This window comes from Colletotrichum gloeosporioides, assembly GCF_011800055.1.
Source record: "Colletotrichum gloeosporioides strain Lc1 chromosome Unknown consensus_17, whole genome shotgun sequence".
Classification (NCBI taxonomy): Eukaryota; Fungi; Ascomycota; class Sordariomycetes; order Glomerellales; family Glomerellaceae; genus Colletotrichum; species Colletotrichum gloeosporioides.
In genome coordinates, this window is record NW_025544662.1 from 304,174 (window position 1) to 316,412 (window position 12,239).

Below are 12,239 nucleotides of genomic sequence, written 5' to 3' on the forward strand. Positions count from 1 at the left end.
CGACACCCAAAGGACCTGCAGCCAGCGGCGGACCCGGCTGCGGATACGGATACCGCTCCCCGCAAGTAGTCCCCAACAGCCGGCGCGGCCGATTGACGTCGATCCATCATCCTTAATAAATATAGCAACATGCCACATACTATGGTACATCGACAGGTCCGCGATGGTGGAACATGTGGAAAAGGTCCCCTCCATTTGTACCAAAATTCATCATGTAGGTTCCTCCCCGGACAAGGCAATTTCTTCTACGTGGTAGATGGACAATGGAAATCGGAACGCCCGACACGGATAAAGTGCGCGCCGATACGCATGTTTTCTGATCACATCACCACCCATATCGGAGACTCTGAACAAAAGCCATGTCAAATTCGATGATGAGAAAAAGACCGTGGACAACCTTCTGCTCCTTACCTATTCTCGCGTGACATCTATCGGACGGGATTAAGTAAGCCAGGCGTTTGCCTGTCAGCATTTGAGGCAAGCAGGTTTACCTCCCAAGGCAAGCGCTGTCATCGGTAACCTACCTCACCTGGCTCTTACCCCCAAAACCCCGGATGACAAAGCAAGGGCGTAGCGGCTGAACCTATTCGCCATCTCCGTTGCTGTGAATGACAACGACATCACCGCAGACCAAACTGTCTTTTTCGCAACATCGCACGTTTTGCCTCGCCGTCTGATGTTGACCTGTGGAAAGATAATTGTGCTCACGCTCTCGCAATCTCTTGAGCTGAAGCCAATGGCCCTCGAATGAAGCTGTGCCTGCCCCGTTGCTTACCGAACTCTCGCCAACTTGCACGGGCAACCGGTCTTTTGATATCTTCACATCGCAACTCGGTCCTTACCTCTGGCCGTCTTCAATTTACCGCGAGAAGCCCCAATTTCTTAAAAAGTCACTCCGCGCTGTACTCGTCGTCATCAAAGACATCACAAACCATGGCGACCCGACGCTCAGCGCGGCTCAGCGCTCAGCCAGATATAAAAGTCCCGTCGCCTGCAGTCAAGCCCCCGCCCAATCAGAGCCGCAAGAGGAAGACACCCGCAGCACCTCCCATCGATGCAGTCGCTCCGTCCTCAGATCCGGTCACCCCTCCGCGAAAGCGGGCCTCGCAGGCCGCCGCGGCTCCGGTCACCCCCGTGCTGCCGCCCCCGATGACGCCAACGCCGAGCGCGGTGGGTATCATTGCGGAGAGGATCAACGGCACCGCGAAGCCCAAGTCGAGGGCGGTCAACAGGCTGGCGGACCCGAAGACGACGAACGCGCCGGTCATCTCGCCCGAGACCTCGCGGGTGCTCGCCTCTGATCCCATCGAGGCACCGTCGCCAACCAAGGCAGCTAACGCTCCTGCCACTGGGAAGCGGACGACGACGGCCAACATCCTAGAGGAGGCTTGCCGTCATCTCATCCAGGTCGATCCCCGCATGAAGCCGCTCATTGAGAAGAACTACTGCCGCGTCTTCTCGCCGGAAGGACTGGCTGAGAAGATTGACCCCTTCGAAAGCCTCTGCAGCGGCATCATCTCGCAGCAAGTCTCCGGCGCCGCCGCAAGATCCATCAAGAATAAGTTCATCGCCCTCTTCGCCGACGAAGCCAACGGGGAGGAGCCCAAGAAGAAGTTCCCCCAGCCCTCGGAAGTAGCCCCTGCCTCCATCGAGCGCCTGCGCACCGCCGGCCTGTCACAGCGCAAGGCAGAGTACGTCAAGGGGCTGGCCGAGAAGTTCGCGAGCGGCGAGCTGACGGCCACGATGCTGGCCGAGGCGCCCTATGAAGAGGTCCGGGACAAGCTCATTGCGGTTCGCGGGTTGGGGTTGTGGTCCGTCGAGATGTTCGCCTGCTTCGGGCTCAAGAGGATGGACGTCTTCTCGCTGGGCGACCTCGGTGTGCAGAGGGGCATGGCGGCGTTCGTCGGCCGCGACGTGGCCAAGCTGAAGGCCAAGGGCGGGAAGTGGAAGTACATGAGCGAGAAGGAGATGGCCGAGATGGCGAGCCCCTTTGCGCCGTACCGGAGCGTCTTTATGTGGTACATGTGGCGGGTGGAGGAGACCGATATAAGCACACTGGAGTAAGGCAGCTAGCTGCCTGTCAAGCTTTCCTTTTCCCCATCAATATTAACCCGAAGCTCGGGTCGTCTCGTTGTGTTCATCTCCAGTTGCGGATGCCATAATTTGACTTGTGTGGAGTTGTTCAGCAATACGAAGTCCCGTTAATACGAGAATTTCTGGCTCTGATCTTCCTGCCCCGGGCCCCAAAACGGGAGGCGGAAATCGTCGGAGTGATCCCCCAAGGCTGAGGGACCCGAGTCATCTAAGCCTTTTGGGATTGAGTTGAGAGGACTGACGGACAACTCTGTTCGTATAGGTGTCAACCCATGTTATTCTTTGGCGAAGTTGGGTTCCCGATGTAAACAAGCTTTTGGACATCACCTAGCCTCCTCGCGTGACAGTCAGAATTAGCCTTGCCCCCCAGGGTTTTTTTCCCCGAGTCAGCAGGCCACACCTCTCAACCCCAGACTGCAATCGGCGCAGTTGTGTGTGAAGTTTGCGAGGCGGGTTGCGCCTTGAACGGCGCACTGCACGAGCGCCGCAAACAAATAGCATCGCACGTGCGGAAGGGCGACGGCATATAGCTGCCGCGGCCCGGATAAAGGCACGAAAAAGGCGGCTCGTGGCAGGAATTGGAGAAGTGCATCCCCACGCGGGCTAGCCGCGAACAACATCATTTACTGCGTACAACAGAGCTGAGCCTGGTGAGCGTCAGCCAAGGATGTTGATGTTTGGAGTATTGTCGCAGGATGAACTCGTCGTTCGTTGGCTTGGGCATAATAGCTGCTGCGGTTCGAATATGTCTACCAAAATATCCGACAATTGCGTCACAGGCCGCAGGGTCAGGCCTGTCCATTGTTTGGCGTTTCCAGGCCTGGGCGAGGCTACCAATAGAGAGAGCGACTTATGACTGTGAGATCACAGAGATGAGGGCCCCGAGACGATCTGCCGCACCGTCGTCTGAGGACGAGACTCAGTACCAGATTTCGCCGGTTGGAATAGCCAGTCGCGATATAGATCAGCCGCGAAGGAAGATCAACTGTGCAGGTCTGTTGTACGGAAATCTCCAGGGCATCTGTTTGGCCAGAGCCGTTCGTGCCGTTGACGGTTGCCAGGAACGGCAGCCACGGCAGAGCCACCAAAAAGCCTGGAAGCTGTGGCAGACACCCCTGCAGCGCCTGCAAGATTGGGGGAGCCAGGATGAACGCGGATAAGCCGGGGCCTGGAGGGAAAGCGAGGGCGTGGCGCTAGCGACAGCCACGGTGCACCAGCAATCTTTGAAGATGCTGCGAGGCCAAGGCAAGAAGATATCGAAAAGGAAGACTGGCATGTGGTATTATGATGGGTTGCAGCGGCGCAATCTCGTCCATGTTTATTTTCCGCTGGATCTGCTGCTTCTGCCAATCCGACCTCCTGTATTTGGATGGCAATATCGGATGCTGGCTCGCAATTGCGCAGAGGCCAAGAGGCGAATTTCGACAAGCAAGACATACTAGACAGACGGGTGACTGGCGGGCACTTGGCGCCGGGGCGGAATGGCAGCAGAACGAAAAGAATGCCATGGACGAGTCAATGCAGCTCTGAACCACGGTCTCGGCACGGCGTTGTGGAGGGACACGGCCGGGAGGTAGCCGTTGGTCCATCCATTCAGAGACAGAAGCGCTGTCGTGAGCTGCTGAAAAGTCAGGGCAAACTTCCATGGTACGTGGGCCGACCCTCATCAGCTAGACATGGCCGGGTGGGAGGCGATATTGTCGTCAGCGCTCAGCCGCCTCTTCGCAAGAGATATGCCGGGCTCGCTGCTGAGAATCGAGATGCGCGCTGGCGCGTTCTTGGACAGTTTTAGCGTCGCCGAAAGAAGCGTGTTGAAGTGGCTAGTGACGCGAGAATCAGCGACATAATGCGATGTGTGGTGCTGGCAATGGTGGTTTTGGGGTCTCGTATCGCTTCTGTGGTTGGTGCCGGGTATGTACGCCGTCTCGTCCAGCGCCTCACTGCTGCACAGTCGATGCACAGTCGCTGCACCGCAGATGGGATAGACTGACAACACTGCAGCAGCGCAGGGAGGGCGTTCAAGTGCAGAATGCCAGCTGCAGCGGACGGACCCCGGCCCGCCCACACTGACTTCCCGTTAGTGGCAGCGCTGCGTCTGAACGAATGACAACCTGCAGCGCAAAGTGTTCCGGGTCTCCAAGTTCCTGTCGGACGCGTCGCGCTATCAGCACAGCCTTCGAACCAACTTTTTTTTTTCTTGCTGTTGTTGGTGGTGTCCCGGGGGCCGGTTTTATGAGCAGGGCCGGGGAGGTCACGATCCATGATTTGATATTGTGCGAACGGTTGCTTGTGCTGATTTGGAGCCGACCGTATGTAGATTGAGCCGATATTTGAATCCGTTAGAGACTTGCTTCTTTGCGAACCCTCGTCGTCCAGCAGCAGCTGCAGTTCCAGGCCACGGCTTCTGCCCATCGCCATTCGAATGGCCGAGCAACTGCGTCATCGAGTGCCTCGGGTGAATGTGGTGCTGGCAGCCCTGAAATGATGGTCTAATCAATCAAAACGGCAGACTGGCGACAAGATGAAACATTTTGTGGATGAATTGTTGAAGGTTGTTGTGTTAGCGAACGGATGGTTTTTTATTCAGCTTGCCTGGTCCTGTCCGCGGCGGCCGGTAGTTGCTGGCAGTTGCACTGTACTTGGTGCAGGTTTGACACCATTTTTCGAATTTCGACGGCCTCTTACCGGGATAGAGGCCGACGGGATCAACGATGGATCATGGGGATGGACGGTTCGCTGGGTTTTTGTTCGATGATTCGAGCGACAGGTTTCGGGGCTGCTTGCTGTTGTGGTCGATTGGCCCATCGAGCAGCGGCGCGCAGAACGGCGGTAGGCGGGCAGGGGTATAGACTCGAGGAAAGGTCGAACCGCAGATTGATTGCCAGAAGAGGCCTGGCTCGGCAGCCTCGGTCTTGATTGGTACTGGAATGGGAAGAAGGGTGGATTGGGGGAGTCCTTGGTTCAAGCTGTTTGTGACACTTTTGAAGCTGGAGAGGAAGTCCCGGCGCAGGCAATGTGCGTCTGATGGGGCCTCAGGCGCAGCCGACCCCCTCTGGCAGCAGTGCCAGAGTCTCAGAGTGGCCAGCAGTGGGCACCCGGCCAGTCCAGCTTGTCTATCGCGTCTGACCTTGGCAAGGTTTGTGTTTGAGAGCCGCCAGTCGCTGTCCAAGAAAACTGCGGATAACTGGAGCGGCGAAGAGTCCGTCGGTCCTTAGCTTTCCTCCATTCTCCTGATATGGATGCCGGTCCCTACTGATACAGGGAACGATGTTGCAATTCATGTAAGGTACAGACAGCGATCGGTGGAGGCGACCAGCGTCTTGATTGCTGTTATTTTTTTTCTGGTCGCTGTCGGTGTGTTGTTGTCGAAGATGGGCGAGTATCCTGCACAAGAAATCAATAAGTTCAAGGTTTGGTTCCGGGCCCGTCGGTCGATTGTGCATTGACTAGATTTTTCGTCGTAAGTTGCTGCGTCGTACAGGAGCAATGTAGTTTTATGACGATGGCCCGCGTGTTGAAATTCCTGCATGGAAAAGTCTCGACTCCTCTTTCACCTCGTCATTGCAGTTCGTCCTATGTAGGATACGGTTGTCAAGTCAGTCAACTGCAGCGAAAAAGAGTTTTGGCTGACTGTTGCGCTGCCCATTGACTTTGAAGCCTAGCATTGACACCACAGCGACCTTTGTTCAGCAGGTTTGTGTCTGTCTGTCATCTTTGCGACAGCCACCCCCTCTTTTCTGCTAGTGCGCACCCCACCCTCCACTCTTCATCTCAACCCCTTGCCCCTGGATGCACCAAAGTGGCTCCCGATAGACGGAGCTAAGCCAGAAACCAAGACGTTCAAATCTCGCCAGAACGGTGGGAAGCAGGACAATTATTGGCATTGCCCAATGGGTCCTGGGTTCTCTCCGGCCGTCACCACTGCCATCCACCATCCCATGGCGATTCCATCATTGCTCGAGATTTTCTATCATGTTGGCCGCAGGGTTTGCTTTCTCTATCAGGAAGCGACAGAACGGTCCAGAGTCGGCAGATAAAAAAACAATGCCTGGAGTCGAGAAAGGGGTAGCGAAGCAAGGCGAGCAGGGAGGCAGGCTCTCAGACGGGGATCAGATGCAGATGGACCGAAGTCAATTCAACCCACTGACGGCCGCCAATTCGTATTGCTGGCCGTCATGACCGTCATCGTCATTGATTGACAGACTTTTGCTTGCTGCCACCGTCTGCCAGTCTCTGTCTGCTGCCGTGGCTGGCGGCGGTGAGTCCGTGGTAGAAGCACAAAATCTACACCTGACTATTGTGCCAAGTGTACGTATTGATCGAATGCGCGGTCTCTGATAGTGTGTATCCATCATTGTCTACCTGACGGTTGAGCAATGAGCAAGCAGCAGCCAGCACATGGAAGACAACAGCCAACGGCAGCGTAGCCCTCTAGCAGTCGGACAGTCGTGTCAGTCCAAGCCAATCCGTCTTGGCTCCTGGCCATCTCCCATTTCTCGACGCCGTCCTGACTTGACTGTCTTGAGTCTTGCTTGTCCACCACACACCCACGCCGGCGTCTCCTGGGCCTGATCCCTGCCATGGTTACTTTGTATCCGCAGTCTGCACCACGAATAGCAGCGTGATAATTGCCCTGACCCCCCTCCTTTCGGGCCATCCCCTGTCTCCCTCTCTGCAAGCCCACAGTCCATTCCCCCCCTTCACCTGCAGTGTTTCCCCTTCAAGCCACGCCCTCCCTTCTTCCCCCGACCCCCAAGCCTGAGGACCTAAGACCAGGACCAAGACCAAGACCTGGGACTGACCTTGACCTCTCTCTTCTCCTTCGAAAGCACCACACAAAGACCATTCGTATCCCTTCCTTCCCCCAGACCTTTTCTCCCTCTTCCCTTTTCCGTGACAGCTTCATTCTGTTCGTTTTGACCTTTCAATTCCCGTCTCTCGTTCACCTCACTACCCTAAAAGGCTGTCGTTTCCTGCCTAATCTTCCTTTTCTTTAACCTCAGAAAAAGAAGAACAAACACACACGTGGATAAAGGTACGTAACCGCTGCCGACGTGACTCCGTGCAACGACGCAGAAACAGCAGGAGGAGGAGAGGGAACCCGAACCCGATCAAGGAAGGAGACGCAGGAAGGAAGGACCAGACGCACCTGCTCTCTGCCAATGCTCGGCAGGAAAAACTTCCAACGGGAATCACCTCTTCTCCTGCCCACTGCTCTGCCGTCGCCTCTCCCTTCGCCCACACACTACACTTGCCACCACCAAAACACAAGCCATCGTCGACGCCTGCAAAAAAAGGAGGCAGTGGCTCTTCCCTCGGAAACACAACAGAAACACACCCCAAGCCCCAGCTCCATCCAGTCCACTTCAAACCTGGATTAGCACGCCTGATTCACTCTCTTCCTCCCTCCTCAACTTCTCTTCAACAATCGTCGCGCTTTTTGGACCACAGCTTCAGAGTTATCGACCTGGAGCAGACCGCGTCAACCGCCCCCCAAAACCAATCAACGCTTTCATTATCATTCCGCTTCAACTATCACCGCGAGCCGTTGCTCTCGAATAACCTGCTGACCCCGACTCCTCAGCGCTCAGAAATCAATCACAATGCAATCCAAGCTCATCCCCGCCCTCGCGGCCCTGGGTGCTGGCCTTGCCTCCGGTAGGTTGATCACAACTGCGCTTTCGCAGCGAACACCATGGGCTAACCCGCGATTACAGCCCAGACCACCGCCAACATCTGCTCCTCCAAGACGGTCACCGTTACCGATGCTGCCATGGCCACCAACATCCCCTGCACCACGATCCAGGGCTCCGTCAAGATCTCCGAGGATATCTCTGGTAACATTGATATCAACGGTCCCAAGACCATCAAGGGCGACCTGATCGTTACGAACGCTACCAACCTTGTCGGCCTTTCCTCCTCTTCGCTCGCCACCATCGAGGGCAGCTTCACCATGCAGGGCCTGACCCTCCTCTCCGACCTCCGCTTCACCCAGCTTGCTACCGTCGGCTCCATCAGCTGGATCACCCTGCCCGCTCTCGGCTCCCTTGTCTTCGGAACCGCTGGTGTCACCAAGGTTAACAACATCGTCATCAGCGACACCTTCCTCAAGTCTCTGGACGGCCTGAACGTTGCTTCCGTCGATGAGCTCCACATCAACAACAACAAGAACCTGGTTTCCTACAGCAACCAGTTGGCCAACGCCACCAAGACTATCGAGATCAACTCCAACGGTGCTGACTTGGGTATTACTCTCCCCAACCTTATCTGGGCCAACGAGATTATTATTGCCGATGCCGCCAAGGTTGAGATGCCCTCTCTCGAGGTTGTCAACTCCTCCATCAAGTTCGACAAGAACACCTTCACCGAGTTCATCGCCCCCAACTTGACCCAGTGCAGCGACGGTGATGTCTCTTTCATCAACAACGTCGAGCTCGCCAACCTTTCCCTGCCTCTCCTCACCAAGACCGGCGGTGGTCTCACCATCCAGAACAACACCCTTCTCCAGAAGATCGACGGTCTCCCCAAGCTCGAGCAAATTGGCGGTGCTGTCCTTCTCCGCGGTAACTTCTCTGAGTAAGTCATGTCGGAACCCCTGGGATGTAATCGTTGCTAACAGCATGTCAGGGTCTCTATCCCCGCTCTCGACGATGTCAAGGGTGCTTTCGACCTCCAGTCCACTGGTGATATCGACACCTCTTGCGACGCCTTCAACAAGATGGAGGGCAAGCAGATCCAGGGCGAGTACACCTGCCGCAGCAACAACACCAACGCCAACTCTGACTCCGGCACTGGCGGCAGCGCCGGTGGCACCAAGTCCGGCGGCTCTGAGGGTGCAGCTGGCATCGTCTCTGTCAACACCGCTGTTCTTTCCCTGGCCATTGTTGGCGGTCTGGCTCAGCTCCTGTTGTAAACGACTGTCACTGGGTTAGGATTCGGATAATGGTGGCGTTCTCCATACATCTTTCACTGTTTGTGCAATTTCTTTAAGTCCCATTCTGTTTTAACAGCTTGCGACACCCCACGCATTCCCTAGACTGGGAACCTCCTACGTATAGGAAAACCTCTAGACTTAATACCGGACGGCGGGTACGGAATACCCTCGTCGACTTTTCACTCCCTTTGCGTGACGAACCAAAAGCACAGGGCATTCCGTTACGTCCTCTCCACCATAGCGCTCGGCCTCGACCATGGTGCGCTCATCATCCCGTCCGGACTTTCTTGGGAATAGTACGGCTTGGTCGGGTGGCATGCCGAGTGCTTGGATGACAGTGGCCGGATACGGGAGGCGGAATGGAAGATTCGTGGTGGACGGAGGGCTGAGATTGATGCGATACGGAGGTGGTTAGGCAACGAAGATAGAGAGGGTTGTAGTGTATTGAGGATCCATGATGTGTATACCTTTACTTTGTCTACTTGTTCCGTTCTCGTGACACACTTTCCGCCGATATTTGTCATGAATTAAGCATGTGTTGTAAGTGAGAACCCTATGGTGGCACGCGGTGGCGGCCACCATACACGTGAGAATATCCTAGGCCCTTGACTAAGTTCAATAGTTTGTGCGCCGAATTATATACAGCAAAGTGTTATGGTCAGAGCTACGCAGGAAACTATTGATATATGCCCTTCTCAAACTTGGCCGTGTCGTAGAACTTGGGTATCACGGTATTGCCGTTGAAAATGCGCCCGTCAAGTTCGTTGACAGCCTGCAGTGAGTGTGTCAGCGCCTATCTACTCACACAAGCCCAGACCAGGTAGGGTTTTTGACTTACACGAAGCGCAGATACTTGATCCGTGAATCGAATGAAGACCTGCCGGTTCTCGACGTCGATGTATAATCGCTCCACACGACCGTACTGCGGGTTGGTGTTAGTAAGTCAACGCACAAAGTTGCCAGCGAACCTGCAAAGGGACGTCTGGGTGCTGCTCTTCTCTCACCTTTTCGCCGCACTCCTCGCCGATCTCCTGTCCCAGACCGTTTGCAATTTCGCCCTGCAGGTCCTCCATATTATCCAGCATGTGCTGGAGGACGATGACTTCGCTCATGGGCCCGCCGAACTTGCCGCCGCCCTCTTCGGCGTCCTTGCGCCTGCCGCCGAGGATCTTGGCGCGGTTGGCGGGATCGGCCCAGCCGCCGCCCTCGGCGTCGGACTTCTTCTTGCGCTTCTCGACCTGCACGCGCAGCGGGTTGACAATGCCGCCCTCGTCGGCGCCGAGGCCGGAGCCCTTTGTCCAGCCGTACTTGGACATGAGACGCTGGGCGAAGCCGGCCTGGCCTGGGCGGTTGGAGCGCGGGGCGTCGGCGTCTTCGTCTGGGGCTGCTGCTGTGGAGGAGGCGCCGAGGCCGAGTGTCGGTGGCGGGGAGGCGGAGGCGGAGGCGGATCTGGAGGGTTCCCGGCGGGTGTAGCGGACGGGTGCGCGGGAGATTGTTGCTTCGTCTGCCGGCGGCGGCGGGGGAGGGGGGTCGGAGGAGGACATTGCGAGGCGGCGCGCGTAGGCGTCATTGCCTGTTGCGTCGTCGGGGGGCGGCGCTGCTGCTGAGGTTGCTGGTGGTGGTGGTGGTGAGGCTGGGGGAGGGGGCACGAAGGAGTATTCTGCGGGCGGGGCGAATTGGTCTTGAACGTTCCATAGATGTTAGCCTTTTCCGCACGCATACGCTTCTCTTTGAAGCTGCAAAGGACTCACTTGTCGCCGGCCTGGCATCCTCCTCATCGCTGTCGTCGCTGACGCTCCTCCCGCGGCGGTGACGGTACAGAAGCCGCTTCCACTCCTGGACCTCGCGGATGCGCTCGTCGCTGCGGAGGTACTCCTCGACGTTTGTGGGTTTGGAGGGGTCGTAGATGTCGTCCCAGTTCGTCTCGACGTGCTGGTCGTGGTTCTTCTTCTTCTTCTTCCGGCGGCCGCCGCGCTGGTGGGAGCGGTCCGGGGGCCCGCCGTAGCGGAAGTCGTCGTCTTCCGTCGTCGCCGTCCAGTCTGCGAGGGTCGTCTTCGGCGGCGGGGCAGGAGCCGTTGTTGCTGTTGCCGCTGTTGACGTCGCTGTTGTCGAGGACGGGGCCGCCCCTGGGATTTGTTTTGGGAACGTCGGTTTCGCTGGCTTTGAGGATTTGACTTGCGGGCGACGGATGGGTTGGAAGCGCAGGGCTGGGCGGGTTTGTTAGTTGGGAAGGAGAAGGGGGATGGTGGCTGGTGATAATTACATGGATCTATAAGCTTCTTCGCCGCTGCTTCATCCTTGGCGTCGCCTGAGGAGGCATCTTGGTTGTAGCGGACTGGCGCGCTGGATATCGTCGCGGAGGAATCGGCGGCCGGTTCGAGGAGGTTTGCGTAGAGAGACAGTCCGCCTCGCGCGGGGGGAGGCGGAGGAGGCGGCGCTGCCATTGAGCGCGTACTTCAAGGTTCGGAAGCTGTAGGGGAGGCTAATGAGCTAGATGGATGTGTTTCGAAAGTGACGTGGCGCGTGTAGTCGTCGTTTGTGTAGGTAAACCGGAGCTATCTCAATCGTCGCAAAGAAGATGCAAAGACGCCCTCAGCCTGGTTCGCGAGGCGGAGTTGAAGCTGACGGGAGCTGCTGCAAAGACCCACCCGAATCAAGGCCCCAGAGCGCAGGTGCAGCAGGCACTTCACTTCAAGGTTCTGTCATGGCTGCGGGCCCGTCCGCCTGAGTGGTTTCAGCGCCTTAAGCCTCTCGCTGGATCGCTGGGGCCACTGGGCCACTGGAAACCCACCCCCTGCGGGATGCGGCACGGCGCCCAGCTTTGCCGCGCAATTCACAGTCTCTCCTGGGGCACTCAAGGCACTCTTTTGCTGGACAAACCTGGAGGCGGGTATCTTTCAGTGGGCGGTCCATATGGAACACGGCAAAATGGGACCGGGGCAATCCGGCTTGTCCCAGGCTGGGCTGGCGTCCTGAGCACATCATCGTCCTAGCCAGGTTTCCTGTTCCCTATCGGACGAGGATTTATCGTTCTTTACGCGTGGTGGTGGTTTTTTCTCGGAACATGTTCAAACATTGACTTGTACTTAACTCAAACTGCATCCTCACCGTTGAACGGCACTCATTTTCCCTGTCTGGATCCCTCAGCTGGTAGTCGCTACATCTAATTCCTATTCGCGCACTCTGCATCTTCTACGGCAGACTTCGTTCG

At 56.8% G+C, this 12,239-nt stretch overlaps 3 protein-coding genes across 3 annotated transcripts; 2 read left to right on the forward strand and 1 right to left on the reverse strand.

Moving 5' to 3' along the window:
* Positions 1-933: 933 nt before the first annotated feature.
* GCG54_00010975 (DNA-3-methyladenine glycosylase) lies at positions 934-2,064 on the forward strand (the record flags this gene model as incomplete). The annotated part of the gene is made up of 1 exon (XM_045410885.1): positions 934-2,064. The coding sequence occupies one exon, from the start codon at positions 934-936 to the stop codon at positions 2,062-2,064; it is 1,131 nt and encodes a 376-aa protein (XP_045267943.1).
* Positions 2,065-7,697: 5,633 nt separating this feature from the next.
* Positions 7,698-9,007, forward strand: GCG54_00010976 (Cell wall protein ECM33; the record flags this gene model as incomplete). The annotated part of the gene is made up of 3 exons (XM_045410886.1): positions 7,698-7,752; positions 7,812-8,670; positions 8,722-9,007. The coding sequence occupies 3 exons, from the start codon at positions 7,698-7,700 to the stop codon at positions 9,005-9,007; spliced, it is 1,200 nt and encodes a 399-aa protein (XP_045267944.1).
* A 697-nt stretch (positions 9,008-9,704) lies between these two features.
* Positions 9,705-11,472, reverse strand: GCG54_00010977 (uncharacterized protein; the record flags this gene model as incomplete). The annotated part of the gene is made up of 5 exons (XM_045410887.1): positions 9,705-9,800; positions 9,867-9,950; positions 10,033-10,709; positions 10,780-11,235; positions 11,292-11,472. 5 exons carry the CDS (start codon positions 11,470-11,472, stop codon positions 9,705-9,707), a joined length of 1,494 nt encoding a protein of 497 aa, XP_045267945.1.
* Positions 11,473-12,239: the final 767 nt, after the last annotated feature.